Source organism: Alosa sapidissima, chromosome 21 (genome assembly GCF_018492685.1).
Source record: "Alosa sapidissima isolate fAloSap1 chromosome 21, fAloSap1.pri, whole genome shotgun sequence".
NCBI classification, from domain to species: Eukaryota; Metazoa; Chordata; class Actinopteri; order Clupeiformes; family Clupeidae; genus Alosa; species Alosa sapidissima.
The window spans coordinates 9,771,796-9,797,778 of NC_055977.1; the positions used below are offsets into that span (position 1 = coordinate 9,771,796).

At 44.3% G+C, this 25,983-nt stretch overlaps 2 protein-coding genes across 6 annotated transcripts in view; both read right to left on the reverse strand.

The window, feature by feature from the left end:
- Window positions 1-1,597: 1,597 nt before the first annotated feature.
- Window positions 1,598-23,153, reverse strand: ahdc1 (AT hook, DNA binding motif, containing 1). The gene is made up of 4 exons (XM_042076729.1): window positions 22,689-23,153; window positions 7,230-7,264; window positions 2,687-6,858; window positions 1,598-1,749 (listed from the first exon to the last, which is right to left on the reverse strand). The coding sequence occupies exon 3, from the start codon at window positions 6,669-6,671 to the stop codon at window positions 2,715-2,717; it is 3,957 nt and encodes a 1,318-aa protein (XP_041932663.1). The 5' UTR covers window positions 6,672-6,858; window positions 7,230-7,264; window positions 22,689-23,153; the 3' UTR covers window positions 1,598-1,749; window positions 2,687-2,714.
- A 2,207-nt stretch (window positions 23,154-25,360) lies between these two features.
- Window positions 25,361-25,983, reverse strand: part of yrk (Yes-related kinase) — a 24,826-nt gene continuing 24,203 nt past the window's right edge. For all 5 annotated transcript variants that reach the window (XM_042076711.1, XM_042076709.1, XM_042076713.1 and 2 more), the window contains one exon: window positions 25,361-25,983. This exon is cut by the window's right edge and continues 844 nt beyond it. The gene's annotated coding sequence lies outside the window, so the exon portion shown is untranslated.

Sequence of the window (25,983 nt, forward strand, 5' to 3'; positions counted from 1 at the left end):
TTAGAATATTACGGTGATACCATCTCTGAAATCAGAATGGCTGAACAGGAGAGACTGTAGTGCAAGCTCACCATCTCTATGGCATCTCTCTGGCATGCGTTGTTGAACTGAATTTGACCTGAAATTGAATACGTTCTCAGAAATATGCACTTTGCCATGAAAGAAGTTTCTCCTCACTGTGCCAGGAATCTACAAAATACATTAAATGTTTGGTTTGAGTAAAATTGTACACTAAGTCATGTATGCTCATGCACTCAACCAGAGGACAACACACACACACACACACACACACACACACACTCTCTCTCTCTCTCTCTCTCCCTCTCTCTCTCTCTCTCTCTCTCTCTCTCTCTCTCTCTCACACACACACAGACACACTCAGGCACACTCACCTGGCAGGAACAAACAGAAACATATCCCAAATGGGTCCAAACATGCACACAAACCTATTGTCTTAAAACTTCTCACACTTACACACACATACATATTCATCCAAATTTAGATACTAATGCATACCATACACAGTTTGCACAAGTGGAGGCTTTGGCATAGTCATGTTACCATTGTTGGAATTTCCCAAACATACACATACATTCACACAGGAGACATGTGTTTAAGCAATGATCAGAAGAGCATGTATTTAAATACCCCACTGGGATGGAATAGACATATAATAATCATCACAAGAGCAGCACAATACAGCCAACCACGGAGAGAAAGATAGAGAGAACAGGAACAAAGTCAAAGGAAAAGAGGATCAGGAATGCCCCCACACTGGCATCTGAGCACCAGGATCATGGGCATGAGTCTTTGGGCACAAGTGTGCTTCCTCCTCTCCAGACAGGAAATGATGTACGCACAGGGACAACATGGAGAGGAGCAGAAAACCATGCTGCGGACCAATCACAGAAAGAGAAGAACAAAGGGCCAGTCGTCTTAGACACTCCCCTCACTCCCCTGTATGAGATAGCAGACACCCCAAATCAGATTCAGGTCTATGTTTCGGTTTGTCTGTCCCTGTTCTTTGTGCCTAAGCACCATTCTACAACAAAACTGCCATCACACATACTGATTTTTTTTTTTTGTAGCATGAACATAGCATTTTCCATAACAACACTGAGCCGTTTGGTGTGCCTAATGTACAGATGCTGGTGATACAGGAGTCGTCACTAACGCAGGGCCAGGGTAGAGTGTTTAAAGATTGGTAGGTAAGAAAGTACAAGTGAAAACAAGAGAAATCAGAAACCGAAAGGGAGGGAGAAGTTGAAGTCAGGGGTCCAAACCAGAGGATTTTGATGATTGATAGGTTTGGTAAACTGAGGGGGGTGGCCTGATTCCCTGACTGACAGCTCCCTCACTTCTAGAAGCACCAACCACTTTCCAAACACCCCACCCAGTCCAACTGAAGAGGGAGAGGCAGATACATTATGTGTGTGTGTGTGTGTGTGTGTGTGTGTGTGTGTGTGTGTGTGTGTGTGTGTGTGTGTGTGTGTGTGTGAGAGTGTGTGTGTGTGTGTGTGTGTGTGTGTGTGTGTGTGTGTGTGAGAGTGTGTGTGTGTGTGCGTGTGTGTGTGTGTGTGTGTGAGTGTGTGTGTGTGTGTGTGTGTGTGTGTGTGTGTGTGTGCACATGGTTGTCTTTTGATTGTCACTGCTGGAGAAAGACAGAGTTCAGCTGTTCTCCTCTGTTTCTTCTCTTCAGTCTTTAAAAAAGGAGTAAAAATGAGCGAAAGAGAGATGTCCTTGTATCTCCTACACGTGGGAAAGACAGAGAAAAAATACTTCAGTGCAAGAGCATATGTACATCTTATCTAAAACCATACTTGTACATTTATTAAATTAAATACAATCTTAAGATTTCATACTTGAAAAACATTATTTTAGAGGCAGTAATGTATCAGCCTTCTGACATTGTGTATTGGCCACATTGTGTATACTGTAGGCCGCAGGACAGTGTTTTATGCAAGTTAAAAGAAACAAAACCGTATATAATACCATATTAACTGCCCCGTGTATTAACCTCATAGCTGAAGAAATTTAGCTAAATCAATGTATTAGCCGTGGCTAATAGTTGAGAAAATTACAGTTATTACAATACATTTTCCCACATCTGCCCCATTGGTATGGTATATCAGCATCAGTTTAAAATAGCGTCTAAGACAATACAACAGATACTGTACTGAGAATGTGTGATTGTGTAAATAGGAAACCAACAACTGATAGCCATTGTGTTGATCACTAGTAACTTGCCACTAATTTACCACACTAGTGACAGATGAGCTAACATTAATTTGAGTGTTTCATACAGATGACCCAGGGACATTTTAACAGTAATGGACGTGGAACTACACTCTTAAAACAAATGTGTTGAAAACTCATCTCTGTGTCCAGATAGGGACAACACATTCATTTTAAGAGTGTAGATCTGACACAGATGGCTGCTCCCAAAAGTTTTCCTGTATTTCACACATAATGTAGTTGCCCAGCATCAGTGTTTTTACATAAGATTGATAGAGAAACCCCTTCAAAATACATTGCATTCAGAGCAAGAGATGCATTATGAAAACCTAAACCTAACCTAAATTTGAGTCCAAAACAAAAACCTGAACATCTGGGGGGGGGGGGGGGGGGGGGGCGTTGCACTACAGCACATAACAGATAAGCATCCACAAGGTAGGCCAGACCTCACCTGCGCTGCATTGCCATGGAGATGTCCTCTAAAGGCTGGTGAAGCAGTCCTCACTGGACTGGTCAAGCAGCTGGCACAGCACACCCCCTCGCATGTACTCCTCCGGGTCACACGCCCCTGTGTGAGGGGGGGCTCTCTGTACAGGGCCAGGGTAAGGAGAAGGGGGCATAGCTCTCAGACCAGGGCTCATCATGGGCAGGTCTCGTTTGGACGCGTTTCGGGGATCCTCGTAGGCGTGGGGGTTGTACCAGCAAGGGGAGGAGCTGTATCTGGGCGAGTCGTACTGCGAGATCTGCTCCTTACTCGCCGACGAGCCACACTGAGGCAGGAGGCGGGGAGTTGGGGAGAGGGTGGGGCTAAATGTCCTGGAGGAGGAGGAGGAGCAGTATGGCTGAGAGGGAGGGGCCTGGGCTGGTTTGGGGTAGGGCTTCAAGACATCCAGTTGCACAGATGGGCTGGGAGAGAGGGAAGTGGAGTCGGTGGGGTAGATCTGAGAGGCGCGCTCATCAGAGGAGGCGGTCGAGCTGTGCCCTGAGTATGGCGAGGGGTACTCGCAGGTCTCAGGGCCGTGGCTCAGCGGGGATAGGCTGCTACTGTCTCCGCTGTAGTAGTCCAGAGTCTCCTGGAACATGCTCCTCGTGGGAGATTTCTGGGACGGCAACTTGGATTTGGTGGTAGAGCGCTCCCTCTGGCATGGCGAGTACCCATATCGCCCTCCTCGGGACCCCCGTGAGCCCCGACCCCCGACCCCAACCCGCTTGGACCCTGAACTGTGAGAGGACGGGCTTACAGGGGACCCTGGAGGCACGGTCACTGAAGGACAGGCCTCTTTCTCACCCTGTGGGCTTTCACTTTGTTTTCTCCTTCCACGACCTGGCTTGGACCCGCCCTGGAATAGCATGCTCTGGCTCCAGTTGTAGGAGGGACCGGTAGAACTCTCATTCCAGTCCATCATCAGCTTCTCCAGACTTGATAAACTAGACTGTCCTTCGACCACAGGCACCTCCCTTTGTCTGTAGGCCCCCCTGCCACCTCCACTAATGTGTGAGGAGTCAGATGATGACTCAGAGAGGGTGTCTGAGCATGCTCTTTGCTTGGTTTTCTGAGGTGTGTAGTTTGAGATGTCCAGGATGTCTTTGGACTCTGGAGATGTTGTGGCACCAGTGTACTCTGCATAGCTGTGGTACTGGCTCCCCACAAAACCCTCGCTCCCTCCCCAGGCCTGGCGGTACCCCCACTGACCTGCAAACTGCCTATACTCCTCAGGCATAGAGCCAGAGGAGGAGGCGTGGTGGCTGGATTTGGACATCATCATGTAACCCCCTCCTGGAGATGTGGGGCCGTTCCCCTCCCCTCTCATCAGGGCTGAGTGGCCAGGACTATAGGCTCCATAGCTGCATTTGGCTGCGGGCTGGTAGTTTGCGTAGCCCATCTGACACTGGGTGGAGGGAGATGACGAAGCCTTTGCCCCAAAACCAAAGCTGCAGTCACTCGCCCTCTGCTGGGTGTGGCTGGGAGAACTAACGGCTCCTGCTGGTATGTGAGGGTGTGTGCCAGTACTGCTGGTATAGCCAGAGGGAAAAGGGGCATAACCTGTGGAGGGGTGTGGGGAGCTAGGGGAGCGGGACTGGGAAAGTGTAGAGGACTTGGAGTAGGAGGGCGTAGTTGGGGATATTTGTCCATATGGATAGGAAGGTCTGACTGGGGTGCTGCTACTGCTTTTAGTCTGGGGCAGACCTCCATCCACAGGAGTACTTTGTCCTTTAGGGCTGCATTTGGGGAATGCAGGGGACCATCGCTGGGGTGATCCCTCAAATCCCACGGGGGGCTTGCGGGCAGGGGGACTGGACATGTCTAGCAGGTCAGAGGAGTCATCTGAGTCGAGCAGCGAGCGGAAGTACCCTGCAAATAGTCCCTGGGCCTCGTCTCCACCGCTGCTCTGAACTCCTGGGCTGCCATACATCCCCCCACTGCCCCTTCCCTCAGTGCAGGACAAGGAGCCATATCTTCCCCCTGTCTCTCGCTCAGGTGTGTTCTTACCCTCCCAGGCCATACTCCCATTGGCCCAGTCATCGCTGGCCAATCCCTGGCCAGCTTTGAGCTGTCCATTTTTGCGTGAGCGTCGTTTGCGAGGTGGCTTCTCACCTGGTGGGGCCATAGGATCCACCTCCCCTGCTTGTTTTTTTTCCGAAAGCGAGGCCCTGTTCATCCCTCCAGCCCCACCAAGTCCACCTCCCTTCCCCCGTTTCCGTGGAGCCCCTGGTTCAGACGGTAGAGCCTTTCGCTTCTTCCCGATTGTCTCAAAAAAGTCACAGAAGGAACTTTTGGGGCTACTGCCTCCCATGCCTGCAGCACCTCCTCCTCCTCGCAAACCAGCCCCGCCACCTCTCCCTCCCCTTCTCCGGAACCCAGAGAGTCTTTGAAGGAGCGCGGGGAGTGCAGGGTTCTGCAGCGAGGCACTGGCACTCTCGGGCTGCGTTGGTGTCCAACATCGCGGTGGGGAACAGCGTCCAGTGGGGGGAGGCTGCCGCGTTAAGAAGGCCAGCTTGGACAGGACATCAGCATACTCAGTGTATGTGTCATTGGTTTCAGTCACATAGCAGGGCTGAGGCGAGGGCAGCTTGACCCGCCTGCGTCGCCGTGGTTTCTTGGGCATGTCGGCGTTGCCTCCCGCGGCTGCAATGGCAGCAGCAGCTGCCCGGGTCTCCTTCAAATCAGGCTGGCCAGGCAGGGCCTGTTTGGGTGGTCGTCCACGGCGACGCTTCAAGATGACAGGTAACTCGCCAGGGGGAAACATCACCATGACACTCTTCCCATTGTTCTTCATGCGCAGCAGGGCAGTAGGCTCACGAGGAGGTCCCTCTCCCTCTTTCCTCTGACTGCCCACACCCATGTTTGCCTCTTTACTACCTCCTACCCACGACACTGCCTCTAGTGAGGAGATCTTATAGCTCTTCTGCCGGCGGCTGAGGTGCACAGGAATTCGAGGTACCTTCACCACAATGCGCCGTGCACCCCTAAACCTACCCTTCCGTTTGATATGAGGGGGACAGCCCATGGGACAGCTGGAGGTTCTTGTTGGTGGAGTGGAAAGGGGTGGGGGGTGGGGGTTACAGGGGGGTGCAGGAGGAGGAGGAGGAGGAGGAGGAGGAGGAGGAGCAGTAGGAGAAGAAATCTCAGGCGTTCGTTCTGTTTTCACCCGCTCAATCTCTCCTCCTCTCCAGTTTTTCTCCTCTCTCTTCACTTGTCTTTCCTCCTCCTCCATCTCGTCCTCTTGCCGGTCCTTTGTGCTTTCAGACACTCGACGAAGCCGGCTAGACTTGCGCAGGTGGCTGGGGAAGCGGGGTCGCCCAGAGCTCCGCAGCGTGTACTTCCTCTCTAACTCGGCAGGGCTAGAGATGGGGACATGGCCTGTGTTGCAGGTTGTTGTGGTGTGGTTTGGCTTGGTGTGGTCAGGAGGAAGGGGTGTGGTGGGAGGGGATGTGTGTGCAGGTGCCATGGGCTTGAGCAGTGGCGAGGGTGTTTGCCTGTGTGTTTGTGGCTGCACAGTGGAGGATTCCAACTCCATCTCAGGGTGAGTGTCCCCTTGTGTGTAGGATGGTGTTTGTGACTCTGTGTGCATGAGGGGCTGTGCCGTGTGTGTCTCCACCTGCTGCAGGGGCGTCGCAGTGTCGCTCTCCAGGTGGGTGTAAGCGCGGCGGTCTGATCGGTCCTGCTGCGCATTCGCGTTCGCCGTCTCCTCGTTCCTGCGCCTGCACACGTGACGCTGGTTGTCATGGCTGCGCAGGCCGTTAGCAAGCGTGTGAGAGGGGTAGACACTGTAGTGCAGCGCGGAGGCCGAGGGGGCGGGACCTATGGAGCCACCGGCCCCCGTGGCTCCCCCGCCCGCCCCCCAGGCCTCCGGCTCCACGCACTCTTCCTCCGCCACCCCCCCACACACAACGCGCACGCCTCCTGACCTCAGCCGCCCAGACAGGCCGCTCATGGGACTGTGTGTGTGTTTGAGATTGCCCCCCCTGTGTGTGTGTGTTTGAAATGCCCCCCCTGGTGCTTTGCACAGTCCAGTCTGAAGAAGTTTGCTTTGTTGGTTTAGCTGTCAAAATATGGGAACCTCTTCCTCTGGTCCTTCTTCTCCAGAATCCCCAGTAGGAAATGGGCTATCACACAAAATCCTGAGGGCACACCAAGGAACAGAGACGTATTAATACTACTTCACTGAATTGCAGGTCTACTGTCAGTGTCAGTCATATACAAACAGTTCTCTCATTACAGTTATACACATGTAGGGTGTTACTATATATTACGTACTACCTAAATGCTATGATGACCAGTGTTTTGATTATCGTTTCCATAATGTATGACTAAACATTCCCATGATAGTGCATTCCTGTTTTTTGACATTATGATAGATATGATAGATATATGATATTTTTATCATTTTCAATGTTTTAAACCATGAGGTAATTTAAACCATGAAGTAATTTTAGCTAAAACTACTTCATGGAACTCATTTGTGGCTTTTGTCAAATGACTAATGCATTACCTTTACTGCTTTGGCATCCATTCCCATTTCTGAATCTGTGAGGAAATAATACAATATCAGTCAGATAGTAATGCCTTTCAGCCTTTGTCCCACATCCTGCATATTGAAACTAGATGTACCACAAAGCGGTACAAAAGATGACCGCCGCTCAGTCCTGCACATTCTCTCCGCAAAAATAAATCACGCTTGTCAATTTGTCTCCATCCCCTACTTTTGGGGGTTGCCTTTGTGTATGTACAGCAAATGAGTGTGTGCATGTGTGCTTTGCTTTTGTGTATATGTGTGCTTCTTTTATTTGTGAGTGTGAAGGTAATGGTGTGTGTGTGTGTGCGTGTGTGTGCATGTGTCTGCGTGCCTGCATGTCTGCATGTATGTGTAAGTGTTTTGGGTGTGTGTGTGTGTGTGTATGTTCACTTGTGAGTGTGTGTGTGTGTGTGTGTGTGTGTGTGTGTGTGTGTGTGTGTGTTTGTGTGTGTGCGAGTCTGTGTGTAGTGTGTGTGTCTGTGTGTAGTGTGTGAGAATGTCTGTTTATGTGTGTGTGTGTGTGTGTGTGTGTGTGTGTGTGTGTGTGTGTGTGTGTGCGTGTGCCTGCATGTGTGTTTTTATGTGTGTGTGTGTGTGTGTGTGTGCGTAGTGTACAGTCACTAAATGTACACATATATTCATTTATTGTATGGTCCCTCATGACCGGAATTCCACGAAACTTGGCATGCATTCACAGTGTGTGCAATTTTGTGCAGTTTTGAACATGTCAGCCAAAGATACCTGTGATTACAACGCCTCGGTTTTGCTTTTTCATGTTCAACTAGGTGGTGCTATACATCAAATAAGTGGATATTTAAGGGGTTCACATGGCCCCTGGAGGCCAATATACAAAAATTGGTCATCCTAGGCCCTACAGTTCTCGAGATATTCACAGAAACTGTGTCCGGGGGGGGGCGACAGATCGAAGCGAAAATCAATGGTTCCGTGTCCTCCTTGTGCTATGCCAGCGTCATAATAATGCTTCACATAGGGCTGGGACGATAACCGCATAGACCTCTGAAGTTCGCCTACAAAAAAGCTGCCATCTTTGATATCAGGTATCTTGCGATTTTTCCCATGGGAAAATAACATGGGGGTTTTGAATTATTGCACCTGTTAAAACTTTCGCGGGGACGAAGAAGTCTGAAATGCAAACGTTTTGCTCGACACACTTTTGTCCTCTACCTTCAAGTGGCTCCTGTGATCTTCCGTACGTTAAGACGGCAAACTTAAGATTTTGGGTTTTGGGACATGGATTCAAGGTTTTCTAAACAAAACTTCAGAACTAATCATCAAAAGATGAAGCAAACCTGATCTTTTGCGTGCGTGTTGGGGAGCTCAATGTTCCAACATTCCATTTGTGTTTACTATGCGAGAGTAGGGGAGAACCGGCACAATCGGAACACTTTTCTAATATACATACTTTTTATTACTTTCATATTATATACTTCTATCAATATGAAGTATTCAAATTACTATATATTTTTAGCTATTAGTAATTATGCTGATCATAAAATACTATAAATCATTAACAAAATAAATAAACTTTATGAATTCCAAAATATAAAATAGAAACAAATGGCAAGCCATCATTTTCTGTGTGTGTCTGTGTGTGTGTGTGTGTGTGTGTGTGTGTGTGTGTGTGTGTGTGTGTGTGTGTCTACAGTAGGATCGCCACTGATGTGAATGATCACACAATATTCAGTATTACTAATGGCATCAAAGTGGTGGAGGCCCCCAAATCAAATCAATACTGTGATTCCCGGTCCATGCTCTGACAACAGCTCAGATATGGAATGTAAATGGAGAGCGATACAAAGTTGACCTTGAAATTGTGCCGATAAAGGCGGCGCGATGAAAAATGTAGGTGCACCTAAATTTTGAGCTGGTGCACCTAAATAAAAAAAGTTAGGCGCACCAGTGCAACTTGTGCAAAAAAAAAAGCGAGTCCGGAGCCCTACAACATCCAGTAGTCAAGTTTTCTGAAAAGTTGGCTTTCATCCAGTGGCAGAGAAGAAAGCGGTGAAGGTACTCATCATCAAGAGGCTATGATGGCCATCTATCAAACTGTGTAGACATGGGTGCAGCCAGTCATTTCCTCTGCTATTTACACAGGTGTTTATAAGCCAAAATACAGAATACAAATATTCCTTACTCAATTTGATAGACAGTATATCCAAGTTTTAGGTTAGGTAGGTTTGTGTGAGAGTACAAATAGATGTACTGTGCATGTGTCTCATACAAAAATACAGATGTTTTTCACATATATCTGTATGAGACATTTTTCTGAATGTAAAACAGTGCTAAAGTAGAATGTCATATTGTACTATTTCATGTGTGAGAAAACATACATTATTTGTATCAAGTCCCTGATAGATATGTTGCAGTCACTAAAACTCTCAAGACTGGCATCTGAAAATGTTTTTTAGTGTCTTCCTCACCAGGAGGAATAAACAAAGACAAATACAAAATAATACAAACCATTGGCCTTCTTGTGTCTCTGAATCAGTGACCTAACCTGTGAAGGCCCAAATCTCTCCATGTTAATAAGTGTGTTTTGTGTGTATGTGAACATTTATATGCCTATCACAGCTGTCTATATGTATTTGTACCTGAGTTTAGCTGGCTGGTCTTCAATATGAGTATAAGAGAGTATGTGTGTGTGTGTGACTATTATTCAGAGTCTGTCAGTGATTGATTGAGTAGCCTAATGTCTGTCTCTCTCTTTCTCTCTCTCTCTATCTCTCTCTCTCTCTCTCTCTCTCTCTCTCTCTCTATCTGTGTGTGTGTGTGTGTGTGTGTGTGTGTGTGTGTGTGTGTGTGTGTGTGTGTGTGTGTGTGTGTGTGTGTGTGTGAATGTGTGTATGGGTTGTAGAAAAAAAACCCTCACTCAGTTCTAAGGGGAGTGCAGTTGTTGCTAAGATACAGGCAGGAGCTTTGACAGCATGTGAGGGTGAGAGACAGAGAGAGAGAGGTGGGGGGGAGGGAGAGAGACGGTGAGAGAGTGAGGGAGCGAGAGAAAGGTGGGGAAGAGAGATGCAGGAATGGAGAGAGAGGAGTAGCAGGGAGAGAGATACACAGGGAAAAGAGAATGGGTTGGAAAGGAGACAGGAGCAGGAGAGAGAGAGAAAAGGAGAGAGAGACACAGAGAGAGATAGAGATAGAGCGAAAGGGAGAGGGACACAGAGATAGAGAGAGAGAGAAAGGGAGAGACACACAGAGAGTGATAGAGAGAGATAGAGAGAGAGAGAGAGAAAGAGGGACTAAGAGGAGAGAGGGAAGGGGGGGAACTGGGTCACGGGGTCCACGGAGACACACAGTGACACTCTGCAGAAATGCAGCTGTCATCATAGGCACACACACATATATAAATGCACAGACATGCAGGCTTGGAGAAATTAACTGACTGTCCTGATAGACACACATAGTGTTTTCTTGCACTCTCTCAGACACATACAGGCACGCGCATGCAGACACACACACACACACACACAAGCAGTGTTCTACAGGCTTCTGTAGTCTTACTCCCCCTGTTTTTCTTGTACTCCTCTCTCTCTCATTCTCTTGTTCTTGTGCCGTTCCTCCCCCCCCCCCCCTCTCCAGCTGCAGGAAATTCCTGATGATCTTCATCATTAGGGTCTGTGTTAAACTCAGCCTTTGCCAAACATGCACACACACACACACACACAAGCACACATATATCCACACATACACACACACACACACACACACACCTCTGTACACGTGTGTGTTCATGTAATGCGTGGCTGTAGTGGCACTGCTTTGCAAGAGTAGACGTGTGGAGGTTATTTTAAGACCAGCAGAGACCCTAAACACCCCCAGCCTTTTCTTTCTCTCTCACACACACCCTCTTCTCCTCTGCCTCACTCCACCCTCTTCCTCTCCCCCTTTCTTTTTTTCTCCCTCTCTTTTCCTCTCCCCCTCCCCCAGGCTCTCTCTCCCTCTCTGCTGCTCCTTCCTTGGGTCATGTGATCAGAACTGCCAGCCAGGAGCAACCAGGCAGCTTCTCTCCCTTTCCTTCTCGCTCCCTCTTTCTTTCCCTCAAACTCACGCCCCCCACACCGCCCACCCCCCCTCCGCCCAGCCCCCCCAACACACACACACACACACACACACACTCGTCTGCAAGTATATCAGCATATCTCTCTGTCTGTACCGCGTCTTCCTCTCACTGTCTCCATCTGCCTTCATATTCTAGCACTTTCTCCACTCTTGACACATTCACCCATATGTTCAGTCCTCGCCTTAAACTTCGTTGTTTGGATGAAACGAAAGACATCTACGATAGCCACTCGTAATGACCATTCTGAACAGATGCTGCAACTTTTTTTATACGTCCCCTCAGCTTCCTCCATCTTTTCCTTTGTCTGCTTCTCCATCTTCTGCTATTTACTCAGATGTCCTTCGCTGATTTTTTCCATCACACACAGTGACTGGAAAACATCAGCAACAAACCTCGACACCGCTCCTGGAAAGGCCTGCAATGGCTTCAACTTCCTGCATCACCTCCCCCACAAGCCGCCGACAACACCATCAACACCCGTTCCTGTTCCACAGTTGCCGTGGGAGACACTGCAGTGGAGTCGGTTGCCAAGGAGAGGCTGCTGGCTGTCTGTTTAAACAACAATGTCTGTCTTCTACGCAATCTAGTTCTGTAGAAGGCCTGAAGACACACACACACACACAAACACAGTGCGAGCATGCCGTCTTTATCTCTCAGTCCCTACATGGACGTTATCTTCAGACATTTAGTAATCTAATCGATCATATCTATCTGATAAACACAGTCAATGATGTGATGCGTATCTCTTGTCAATAGTTTATAAGAAATACAGGCAATAAGAAATAAAATCCACACAAAGTTTTTAAATTAAATGTAAATCAGGTTTCTCGGCCAAGTATACTTGCGTACACAAGGAGTTTGGTCTCTGCATTTATCCCACCTGTGAATTAGTGAACACACAGAGCACACAGTGAACACACAGTGAGGTGAAGCACACACTAACCCAGAGCAGTGAGATGCCTTGCTACAGCGGTGCTCGGGAAGCAGTGAGGGGTTGGGTGCCTTGCTCAAGGGCACTTCAGCCATTCCTACTGGTCGGGGATCAAACCGGCAACCCTCCGGGTACAAGCACAAAGCCCTAACCAGTAGGCCACGACTGCCTCTGAATTTTTGAATGACATTCAAAGTCTCTCAACCCCTTTACTGATGAAATTGTCTTCCTTGAGATGAGAGCTCAAGAGTACGTGTGAGAGTGAAGAACTGGTAGCTAGACAGACAAGCAGACAGAAAACAATCGTTTGCGTTGTGGAGTTCCAGTTAAATCATAGTGCCCTTGACAATGTGTCCACTAAACACTTAGCTTAAAAGACCTCTGTAATACACATTAAACACACTGTATGTTTTTAAATTCCATTATTTTAAACTGTTACATATTTAATATTGGGCCAAAGGTACAGCAAGACTTGTAGACTGCCTTCACACAGGTGAGACATGGCAACAATAGGGCTGGACATCTGTTACATAAAAGTTATACAAAAAGTAATTGAAATCACTAGCCCCATAACCAGATTGAATATGGCTGATTTGTTCAAATACTGCACTGCATTGAAAATGAATGCCATTTTTTGTAACGGAAAAGGCTGAGCTGGCAAGTATGAGTAGAATTGTGTGGTTACAACAGAAGATCCCTTCACACATTTTTGTCCTGTGAGAAATACTGTGAAATATAAAACAAATACTGAAGATTTTGATTCAAAAGTGAAAAACTAATGGAGACAATAAGACAAGAAGATCGATGCATATATTTGAACAGGACATGACATAAAGGGATAAGCATTCTAACAAATTAAAATGTACAAAAATAGATAAGGTATACTAGATACACACAATATGGACGGACACACACACACACACACACACACACAAAGCTGGGACAGAACAGAGGTTTTCACCAAAAGCAGCTCTGTGTCTGTGTCTTCTTAGTCAGACACCCTCTAGTCACTCTCTGTTTTCCCTCTACTGATCCCTCTCTCACACTCTCTTACTTTTCCTCCGCCCCTCCCCTCTCTCTTGCTATCCCTCTCTTTCTCTTGCTATCCCTCTCTTTCTCTTGCTATCCCTCTCTCTCTCTCTTTCTCTTGCTATCCCTCTCTCTCTCTCTCATTGTCTTTTTGAGATGTAGAAAGGCACATTCATCCATCTTTACCCCATTCATACTAATATCACCCCCATCTCTCTCCCTCTGTCTTACTCTATCTCCTCTTCAGCTTCTGTTCCTCCTTCCTTTCCCTCCATGGCCTCAACTCCCTCTTTCTGACTCCCTCTCTCCCTCTTTCTTCTCTCTCTCTCCCTCTATCTCTCACTCCCTCTCTCTCTCTCTCTCTCTCTGGCAGTGGAAGTGTGTTCCCCAGGGGGAGCAGGGCTCATTAACTTGCAGTAGACAGAGACAGAGAGAGAGAGAGAAAGAGAGAAGAGAGAGAGAGAGAGAGAGAGAGAGAAAGAGAGAAGAAGAGAGAGAGAAGAGAGAGAGAGGGAGGAGAGACCAAAGGGGAGGGGAGAGAGCAGAAGAGAGAGGTATAGAGAAAGGGAAAGAGAAAGTGTGTAGGGAATGAGTCAGAGCAAAATAAATAAAGAAAATAAATGGGATTCATTTGTGTGACCTATACGATGTAAATAACAGTAAACTTCTGATCTCTTTCCTATCTATGGTATCTTAATCTGATTCAGTGATTCAATCTTGAAAGCCATAAGCAAAAAATATTTCAAGCATTTCATTTAGCCCATCCAGTGCCCTGGATGTTGTGTCTATGGTGGTCTGTGGTTGCTATTTTATATAGAATAGTGGCAAGGGTGTTGTGAGGTTGTTGCTACTGAATGTTACATTAGGTGGTCACTTTGGTAGCTAGCCGACTGCAGTGGAAGTTATGTTGTAGCTGAGGTGTTCCTGAGGTGGTAGCCTATGTCTCAGTGAACATCCAAGGGTATAAGGCTAAGTCTTTTTGGAACATGTTGTTTCTTTACCAGATGTCAGGTTTCTCTCTATAGAAGCAACTAGAGTTTATTGATTTTCCCGTTTTACTAAAAAAAACAGGATCAACGTCTTGTGTTGACTTTTTAAAGCACACACATATCAACCTTTAACCCGTACATCTCAATGATTACCCCAGACTGTGAGTCAATGTCATTACAGTTGCCCAAAGGGCCTAAGCTGCACCTACTTAGCATAGCTGAGCTTGAATGGCAAATGTTATCCAATTTCTCTTCCACTTATGACTGATACTGTTACCATACAATTGGTCTAAATGTCAGGTTCAAATGTGTTCCACTGAAAACATTAAAAAAAGACTCAAATGGCAAGTGGGATAATGCAGTGTTGAATCATACTGTATAGTAGGCCTAGTGCCCCTGTACAAAAACCAAAAAATCCACATTGAAGGTAACTAACCTAATTGAAAGGCCAGTCAGAAAAAACTCCTTAGTTTAATTACTTGTCTGATAATGGATAGTTGGCTTTGCTTTAAATTCTAATTGTTCAAGAGTGCACTAATCATTTATTCCGCTATAATCATTTAATAGGAATTGTTATTGTATGACATACTGTAGTGTGTTTAAGTCTAGCTAACATAGTTGATTGCCAAAAGATCAACCAACATACACATGCACACCCATCAAATTCCGAAGGTGGATGCTTGCCTTGTAGACAGAAAAATGATGGACTAATCCTCCAATAGCTTTGGACTGATTGGGTGGGCAAAAGTAATTGAACTAAATGAACTAAAGTATTTTAAACAAGGTCGATTGGGTCATCAAGGATGGTATTAATTTGCAGTACTTTTCACACAGCACTTCATCCATCAACAGTTTGGCTAAAATCCTAAAAACAAGTCAAAGTCTTAAACTTAAATGGGAGAAAAATATGAAGATGAATGATCCCTTAGAGCTACAGTATGACACAATCCCCAGAGGAAAATATTGGCATAAAAAAGAGTGGGACTAAATAATTGGGTTTCATCACACTACAAGAGACAATGGTTTCTTATGTATGACATAAGGTATTGGACAAATAATATGACAAAGTAAAAAAAAAAAACACATTATGTGTAACACATCCTAAGGGGATATTCCACCTTTCCAGCCCTTGAGTTTTTTCCAACCTGACACTCATTCATAAAATTCAGTTTTATTTATTATGTTTGCCCCATCCAGGAGATTATTTACAATAATGGGAGCCTCCTCCACAACCATGATAGCCTATCTTATGATTGTGTGTGAAGTTTATGATTATGCCTCATTCATCTACATCTGCAGTTAGTCAACACTGCTGATAAGTAAAGCATAAATAAATCACCTGCCTCCAGTTAATCATTAACAGAATTGGATCAGGCAGGTAAGATTTACAGCACACAAAAGCCATAAAACCAATATTACCCTGTTGAAAGGCACAACACCCTGCTAAAAAATGACAATGACTTGACCATCTAGGAACAGGCGTGTTCAATTGTCGTCCATCCCTTGCAACTTCAGATGACCCTAGTCAATGTCCCTCCCGTTTGTGGAGTATGGTCACAAATGTGTGATTAATGTTGGCATCTGAAGGTAAAGTCCAATTTGTTGTAGCAATAACTCCTCAAAAGACTAGATTTTTTAGAAGAACTCAAAAGAATAGATTTTTTAATAGAATATTCTTAATGCTGCTTGGGTTGTAACAAACAGTATGCCACTTTGATTGCCCGTGACTGCCACATATAGGGTGTGTGCTTCACCTCACTGTGTGTTTCACTAATTCATGGATTGGGATAAATGCAGAGACCAAATTTCCTTCACAGGATCAAAAGAGTATATGTACTTATACTTATACATGAATGAATGGAAATAGCAGTAACAACTACTGTACAGAGGTCTAGTGACCTAAATCATACATTTAGCTATCACAACTGAGCCAGCAGCAGCATGGACTGATTTATGAGAGCTACTGGGCCACTGGGCCACTGTCACAGACACGAACCCCCCCCCCCCCCCCCGCCCACTTCAGAAAGTTGGTAAGTCAGCTAAGCTCTGACCCCAACCAAGAAAACAATTTTTCTCAGAAAAATCACCCCTTGAATTATGACATCTGGCGAGTTTTGTAGAAAGAAATGGAAAGATTGAGACCTACAAATATGACATAACCATTAACGGATTCAAGGCATCTCAATGCCAATTGCAAAGCATGATTATCACACATAGCGTAACCTGTGTTTTTTGACTGAGGGGTCCCATTCAGATATCAGAAGTGGAGACCATAGTAACGACTTCACACAGAGGCTTGGGCTTCAGGGCCCCCTGAGCTCTTGGGTCAATGGACCTGGGCCCGGTAGGCCTGTTCAGTAATCCATCCCTGAGCAGTAGTTCACACACAGTCTAAGCTGGACAACTTTACTGGCTACACTTACATCCACTAGGCTCCATCATCCCTGCTTCTGCCATGTCTGCTAACCTGGCCTCCACCTCTACTCCACTCCACTCTAGAGCAGGGATTTCCAACCTTTTTTGGCAGGTAACCCTATTTTGATGTCACATGTTCTATGTAATGTACTGGTCAATTGTAATATATATCAGCCGACCCCATTTGGATTTCAGACCCCACATGGGGTCCCGACAAATGGAGTAACATTTAATGAGGTCCAATACTCCAGGTTTGACCAAAAATATATCTGACCCATTATTGCTGTGCATACACAAAGCGCAACATACCATTCACAGGACCATAAAAGGATGATACAGTATATCTGCTGCTATAAAAAAGTCTTTATGTTTTGACAGAATTTGCCTATAAAGTTAGTCTCCAAAATCAAGGTGAGATGTAGCATTGCTGTTGTAAGGCTGCCACCACACTGGGAACAGTGAACTCTTTCTGTTTACTGTAGAGCAAAGTGCAGGGTATCTGTATTTTTACAAGTTAAAAATAATACCATCACTATGAGCATTGTCGACTTATAGTATGTGAAACCTACCACGATTCTTCAATTTAGCCTAATTTTTGGGGAAAAAGTGCTGAATGCAGTCCGATGACTGATAGTGGTGCTTTGCTAGTTGATAACTTTGCCAGTGTAGACAAATTCGCTAATAAGGATAAGAGACAGACAGGTACAATAAAACAATACACTGAACAACAAAATCTGACATTCTGCTCATTTAATGCCTGTCCTCCAACAATTCAAGACATTTTAAGGCATTTCAAGAGTTCTTAAAGAAGACTCCTTTAAGACTTTTAAATGGTCTGTGGAGACCATGCTCTGGGTCCCTCTAGCACAATCACACAGCCATTTTCAGAGGTTCAGACCACTGTGCTGCCACAAGGTTAAACTGAAACAGATAGGACTCCAAACTGCAAGTGTCATATAGTCGAAACTTTATAACTCTTTTTGGATGGTTCTTTGCCTTTGGTGCGGGACTGAATCCAGTGCAGGACTTCCCTTCCCACACTGAAGGTTACAGATGCAATACTCATACCCTTTTAAAGTCACAGTTCAGTTTGGCTTTCTGTTTTTGTTTAGTGTTGAAATGGATTTATAACATGTAATGACATGTAACACAGATAAAACTGAAGAACAAATCAAGGTACTTTGCCATGAGGTAAAGGACAAACCCTATTACATTATAATAACACTGTTATAATACTCAAGTAATACTATAATGGCCACCCCTTCTCTTAAAACTCCTAAACACCAATCCAGTAAGGGCATATCTGCACTGAAATTGAATTTCTGTGAAAGGTCAACAGCCCACCATAAGTCAAGAGTTACTTTCATATAGTAACTACTCTATTTCAAGTATTGGCACACCATTGCAAAGCTGTAGGCTCATGATGCAGCTGTTGCATAGATAGCATACAAACATTCCACAGGAATCATTCACAGATTCATGTTATTGCTTGTAAGCAGACATCTTTGAAAGCCACTATAAATAACAAACATATCACTACTTTGAACTTATTATAGTCAATTTTATCAGGTAGCATATGTTCTGGTTGCTGGTTTTACAGACAATGTATAAGATACGCCCCCATCTGTTCAATGGGCTCCACTGACTAGCCACCCGCATCTAATTCAAGTCATTGCTTACCAAGTGATGTCTGGGTCCTCTCCTACTCATAAAGGCTTATGTTACCCCTTGCCGCTACGTTCCTCCAAGGAACATCGTCTGGCACTGCCGTCCCTACACACACAGCCATCCAGACTATTTTCGTTTGTAGCTCCCTTTTGGTGGAACGACTTACCACCAACAGGGAGCTACCAGAGTAGGGGCGTCCCTCTCTAACTTCAAAAAGCTCTTAAAGACCTACTTCCGTGAGTACCTCCTCTCCTAACACATCTAACAACCCAACACACCTAACATGCACTTACCATGCACTTACTATACACTTACCATGCACTTCCTTTCTTCCCTCCTTCAACTTCTACCTCCTCCTTCTTCTACCACTATCTCCTTCAACTACACTTTCACTCAAGGGCGCTGGTAAATAATTTGGGCCCTATAACAGACAACAATTCTGGGCCACCCCATAATATATAGAGGGGGGGCTCTCTGGGGGCCCCCTATCAGTGCTGGGCCCTTAGAATCATCCTACAACCCCCCCCCCCCCTCCCCCCCTTGGATGTTATTCCTCACTGTTGCTTAGGATAAATGTCTGCTAATTAATAAATGCAAATGAAAATGATAAACATGGTTTGATGAAGTGTTGATTGGATTGATGTGATATTGAATTGATATTGACATTCTGACTCAAATTTTTATCAACAGCTGAGAAATTTGATATAATGACAGTATGTGTAACAGCATGTGCATGGGATTACTCACATCTCTTTTGGGTTATCTTTGTGGGCATAAATATGAATATCTAACTACTTTTCTTTTTTTTCACAGGAGAGTGCCCCCCTTTCCAGGAGTAATAAATTAGCAAAGAGGTCTGGGAAGGGCAACATGATGATGAATCATATGCACACAGATGTTTGCCATTTCTATTACTCAGCACTAGTTCTATTGTTGTTTGAACTTTATCATCCAGAGTAGGCTAATACATAAGGTCGAATAATATAAATTGTACTTTGACAAATGTGAAGAGTGAAAGGGTTCAGAGGCATCCGATGCAACACTTTCTCTTTCAAGTTCCTTGGGTGTGTCAATGAACTAATGTTTTAATAGTTATGGTTCTTTGGTATTATAAACAGTTACAATAAAAAATATAATATCACAGTAGCTTACTTTGTGTGCTCATGTGCCTTTTTTTCAGCACAGTACACACTCTGTAGTCTAACAATGAAAAAGCATGTGCCAAAGATGGGCGTGTTTTGGCTAAGAAAAACTGTGTTAAATTGGTCCATGCAAATATCTAGTTATAGGAGATGATAGTTTTACATTGATGTGCTAGATAAATCCCACTACCCTAATTAATTTACCATGTTGACTGTCTACACAAGCAGTAGAATACTAAGTAGTACTGAAGTATCCACATCTACAATATTACAATACATGCTGCATATTTGTTTTGCCTTCCACATCAACATCAAAATAAATACAATCCTGAACAAAAGCTTTGACTATATCTGACCTCATGTTTAATGTAAGCTGCAAATATGCCATGGGCAAGTTTTTGGCCACAGATGACGGTGTATAGGTGAAAGTATAAGTATATATACTTTTTTGATCCCATGAGGGAAATTTGGTCTCTGCATTTAACCCAATCGGTGAATTAGTGAAACACAAACAGCACACAGTGAACACACAGTGAGGTAAAACACACACTAATCCCGGCACAGTGAGCTGCCTGCTTCAACGGCGGTGCTCAGGGAGCAGTGAGGGGTTAGGTGCCTTGCCCAAGGGCACTTCAGCCACAGCCCACTGGTCAGGGCTTGAACCGGCAACCCTCCGGTTACAAGTCCAGAGTGCTAACCAGTGGGCCACGGCTGCCCAAAAAAGGTGTACTCAAAAATTGGTAATGTACTTACAGACACATACCAGACTACTTGTTGCTGATGTACTTTGAGATTTTCCACTGTGTGTTTATTTTATGTGTGAAATAGAAATCCAAAGAGAGTAGTTGCATATTGGATACTTAAATTTGAATGTGTGCCAGTTTGCATCTTTGAAGTCTGTCTAGACAATTAGATAACGGATCATGGCTCTGACTCTAAAGCAGAAACGTGTTTGCATGCACAAACTCTTGAGGAGACATATTCAAAGCCGTTTCTTAACAAATTAGCGAAGAAGAGATTATTTCCATCAGATCTATTTAGCGAAGTAGCTGGCTGTTGAAAGACAGGTTGTACAACAAGCATTTACACTGGAACTCCTGTGTAATAGGAGGCTGTGTAGTGACATGATGCTCTGCGTCTTTCTCCAAATGGCAGTTAGAAAGTTTGCCCATCTACAAGACTGCCTCACTTTACTGCATACCTGTGTATGAGTCAAGTCTGATGATGTGTTTCTGTAGAGGTGGGTACTGGTTTTAATAGACCCTTGAAACAATGAATGAGCTTGCTGTTTCATTACACTGCCGTTTACTTCAGAAATCCTTGTAGTCTTATTATATCTATCTGTCTATGATTGAAGAACAATTATTTTTATGCTGTGCCTTTCCACTGAGGACCATTGGTCAGGATTTTCAAGTGGGACCACTGACAATACTAATGGCATTGGTATTACAGACATACACAACCTACAGCCCCGACCCAGACTTTAACAGACTAGATATAATCACTCTGTGAACGAGTCCTCATAGGTGAGGCAAGGTGATTTGTTTGTACAAAAATTCCTCATGTGTTACCTGAAGTATGTGTATGGGTGAACACACACACACACACACGCACACACACACACACACACACACACACACACACACACACACACACAGCAATCCACCTACACAGATGGAGACACATTTTGCTGTGCCTCTATTCTCTCCCTTTTTAATAATTAAAGTGGCTGCATCTCTCTGGTTACTGTGGGCTTGTTAGTGAAAGAAACAGAAAACAGGCAGATAAACAGACATACACAGTGCTTATGTGTGCATGCATGACACACACTAACTACTACCACCCTCTGAATATGCAGTTCAAAGGTTAAGGTGAGCTGATTCATACTGACAACAGCCCAAAATAGTGGGATGGATAGAAAGAGAGACTTGTTGAATGCATTCATGTAGGTCTGCATCTGTAGGTCTGTAATGTGCAAAAGGTTACCTAAGTAGATTTTTATGAGTCTCTCTCTCTCTTTCTTTTTCTCTCTCCCCCTCTCTCTATCTCTCCTTCTTTGTGTGTGTGTGTGTGTGTGTGTGTGTGTGTGTGTGTGGTTGTGGTTGTGTGGGGGTGTGAATTCATGTAGACACTCATGGCATGAAAGGTCTGTCTCAACCAATAGGATGATTCCAGCTGTTCTGGTTGGAATACAGGTCACCATGGAGATGTGAGCTGTCAGACTGACTTACATTCACACAAAATGAAACCTAAACTATCCAACTGTTGTACAGGTTACATAGAGATGCATAGCACATTCATATACTACTCATAGGTGTGCGAGCTAAAATGATTTAGGCACCTGACAACCACAGGAAGACCATGGCACACGCGTCATCCTCACCATAATAGACACGAACATTTGAGGCTGTTGTCATGACAACCTGTGCATCGATACTGACAGAGAAATCGTTTGCATACTGCCACCATGTGAGCAAGGTTTTTAATCTCATGTCAAATGTCATAAATACGCGCGAACTGTCAAAACACAATTTTTTTATCCCGTCACGGACTCCACTGCAGCATTTACATAAATAGCTAGGAAACATTACTATAACATCTTGTTACCGTAAGCTAAATTCCTGTCAGATGAAGACCCTCTCATTGTCTAACAATGTGCATTTGTGTGTATATGAGTGTGTATGTGTGAGTGTATGTCTGTGTATCCGTGCGTGCGTCTGCGTGCGCGCACGCGTGCGTGTATGATTATACTAATCTGAGGCGGGTTTTAAAGAGAGGTGGCGCGTGGGGCTGTGTTCTGCCTCTTGGTCATCCACAATCAGTATCCAGTGGTCGTTTTCTCATTAGCATAATTGTATCTGATCATCGATAATTACCGTTTTGTTCGTACATCCCGTGACAAGTTTGAATTGGGCTCAATATTGCGCGTCGCTGACCGTTCAGGGGTAAAGGTATTTAAAAATGTCTGAAGGAGAATTCTGATCATGAAGGGCTTCATAACGGTACATACACCGTGCCCACATCAGCTGCAGATGTACCTGCTCTTTATAGTATGTGACATCGACGTAGAACATAGATAACACAGGCATACAAACACGTGTTAAATTAAAAACAGCGCGAGGGGAGGGAATAAAAATATTGCCAGGGAGCACAGATGCTGCTCGCGCACTCACTCACCAGGCAGAGCCAGCCGTGTACTCCGTCTTGCTGCAGCAGCGGCGGTGTGTTCCTCTCGCGCTCCTCTGAGCTCCCGCGGTAGACTTACAGAACCTACAGCTGCGATGCCAACCTCCGCGCACTGCATTTTTACCTCATGTATGCATGAAGCATGAGAACACTCCACTGTTCTCCTGCTAATTTTGATTTGTCCAGCAGTGTCTTCCTCCCTCACTGTAACACTCGATTCGGAAACAGGCTGCTGTGATTCGGCATCTGGACCAAAAAAAAAAAAAAAAAAACTAAAATATGAAGTGCTTCTGCTGCCTCAGTGCCACCCTGTAAAAACGATCATTTTTGCTTTACGATGACTATATGGAGCTGCCTGACGTTACGTGACGAGAAATAGAGCGATTCCGAGAGAGAGAGAGACAGAGAGAGAGACGAGGAATAGTGATTTACGGGCTGTGTTCCTTGCGCCCTCTGCAATTCCGACCAAGAGGAATGTGGTTTGCGCGAGCTGCAGACGTGCCTTGAGTTTGGACGCATCCGGGACACCGTAGTTAACATCGGGATTGTTCTGCACTCAAGAATTATGGGGAATGATGTTTTTATTTAGCTGTTTGTCTACGGTCTTGCGCAATCCTATATTATTTGTATGAGGGTGCCTAGGTCAGGTGTGTGTCAGTACTGTATTTGGGTTAAGGTGTATGTGGTATGACATATTGCTGAATAAGAGCAGTCAGAGCAGCTGTGGTATTTCCATCAACAACAACACAAGACATAAGATTTCACAGTTAATGTATTACCTCTCCAGGCAGGGGAAATTGGAAATTGTTCAGATTTAAACATTGTCTACACACTTCCAAATATATGAAAAGGTAGCATTAAGACATTCACAAACACAGGAGAAGATTGAAGTTCATAGAGGAAGGCCCTTTCAGCCTGCTTTCTTTTTATTTCACAGACAAATATTTTTTTTTCTTACTGTCATTTTCAATGTTTTATGTCACTGATGAAAAGTCATAAGCAAGAAAGTCCAAAGAGAATTGTTGTGCAGTTGCCATTCCATGTATAAATTGACTTTTACAGTGAAAACAAATAACAGTTAATTTGGTTTTGTAGAACTTTATTTTAAATGTAAAAAATAAACCCATAGAAAAACACTGCATTCGGCTATTTGACAAATCTCTCTGCCCCTTCCTGCCCTCCCATAAGCAATATAGAAAGCAGACAGGGAGAGCAGTAGAAAAACTCTAAATGACCATATCAAGCAAACCTCCAGCCAGCAGAAGGAGCTGCTGAGCAATTAATTGGGGACTTCAATCCCAGCTAACAATTTATGGGGAACCATAGTTTTTGGTTTCGGGAACGTTAGTTTTTGGTTCCCAAACGTTCCCCGAAGGTTAGTTTTTGAGTAAGTTTTGAGCTATTTGGCAAGGCCATATCAGACAGATAGACATACAAGACAGTCTTAAACTCTGCACTCTTAAAACAAATGTGTTGAAAACAACACATCTCTGTGTCCAGATAGGGACAACACAGTTTGTGTTTCCTTTTTTTATTTGTTACACAATATGTGTTGAAAACAACACAACTTGCGTTGAAAACATAACACTCTGTGTCCAGATAGGAACAACACATTCATTTTAAGAGTGATACTTGACATCTACTTAGAAGGCTTGCTGTTGGGGATCTTTTCGTTATTCTCAATGCTCGATCCTTGCAGGGTTCCCCTGCTCAAAAAGAGGTTAGAAAGCTGCAACAAACTATTTCATCACCAACCTATATAGTATAGCCTACTGACACTTAAACCACTCAGTGAAAGCAATAAATAGCCTACTCTGGACTGATATGCCAGTGTAAACTATATGACAAACAATGCATCCAATACAATAGCATGAGGACCTATAATCGCTCAAAATGATTAGTTTATGTCTCAAAGATAAACAATTAAATTACTCAAACATGGACAACAAAAAATGGCAGCTGACTCTGGGAAAATTCAACCGTGCACTACATCCCTAAATCAGTTAATGAGCTTATCTAGGCATGAAAGGACCAGATTCAGTTCCTTTTCTCTGTCTGTTCATACAAAATGCCAGTGCCACCAAAATGAAGGTCTTGTCTCATGGTTAACCAAGACAGACATACTTAGTCATGTTGTCAGATCCTGAGAGTATAGTCCTTGTCTTTTCTAATTTTATGGAAAAAGAAGTAGATTGACCCAAATGACCCCATACAGTATGATTTAGGTGAGCTACACCAGGCGCGTAACTGAAGCGTTCCGTTCGCGACGCGTAAAATCTATTTTAGATGAATGGTCTATTTTTTTCGAACGTACGCCCCACTGTCACGTCTGGTGTAGCTACTTCCATTGATTATAATGGAAGCTAATTGTTGCAGCAGACGCAACGCGAACGGAACGCTTCAGTTACGCGCCTAGTGTAGCTCAGCCCTAAGTCTTTTTGTAAAACCCCTCTCCTTTTCTAAAATAAGATGTCCATGATGCTGGGACTATAGAACCCTTGGTAGGCTACATAAAGTACTTAGTGCATTTCATTGGCTCTGTACCTGTACTCTGCTAAATTACAATAAAGTTGAATCTAATCTATTCTAATCTAAAGACAATAAAGATGATCAAAAGAGGACGATCCAAGTTATTGACATGGTATACAGGCCAAACAATGAAATGGTGAGAAATACTTGCTTTATTGTCATTGGCATATGAAAGTGTAGTCTGACCATAAAAAAACATCTTAAGCTCTAAAGCTCTTCTTAGAACCTTAACTGCTGCAGTTTTGAAGCATTAAAGTTTCTACAAAAATCTCTACAAAAAGTGGGTTTTTGGTATAACCTTCAAGTTTTCTAAATGAAACTTTTAAAACTTCACAATCCTATTACACAAGGGTACACTATACAAATTCAAAGGCCTTTTATTCAAAGTGGTATAATAAAAAAGAAACATAAATTCTTTTGGTCAGACATGGTAATTCATGGTTTTCATGTTGGCATAAACACATATAAGGCCTAGATTTATGGACTGTATACCATGATTTACAAACACTACTAATCAGTCACACACCGCTGAAGATGCTCTCAGTTGTGTAGCTTGCTCATGCAAGCTCAAACATCAGCAATACACATACATGCAAAACAAAACAGACCTGTCTTAAGTTATACATGGAGAAAAGCCAGAGTTAAAATCACTCATAAACATAAAATGAAATTAAACAATGAAATGTTAATGTCACAAACAGCAGACAATTTCACAAACAATATACCTACACTGAAAGAATGACATCAAGCAGCATCT

Coding starts and splice junctions, on each gene's coding strand:
- ahdc1 (XM_042076729.1), bottom strand. CDS start 6,671: ATGAGCGGCCTGTCTGGGCGGCTGAGGTCAGGAGGCGTGCGCGTTGTG.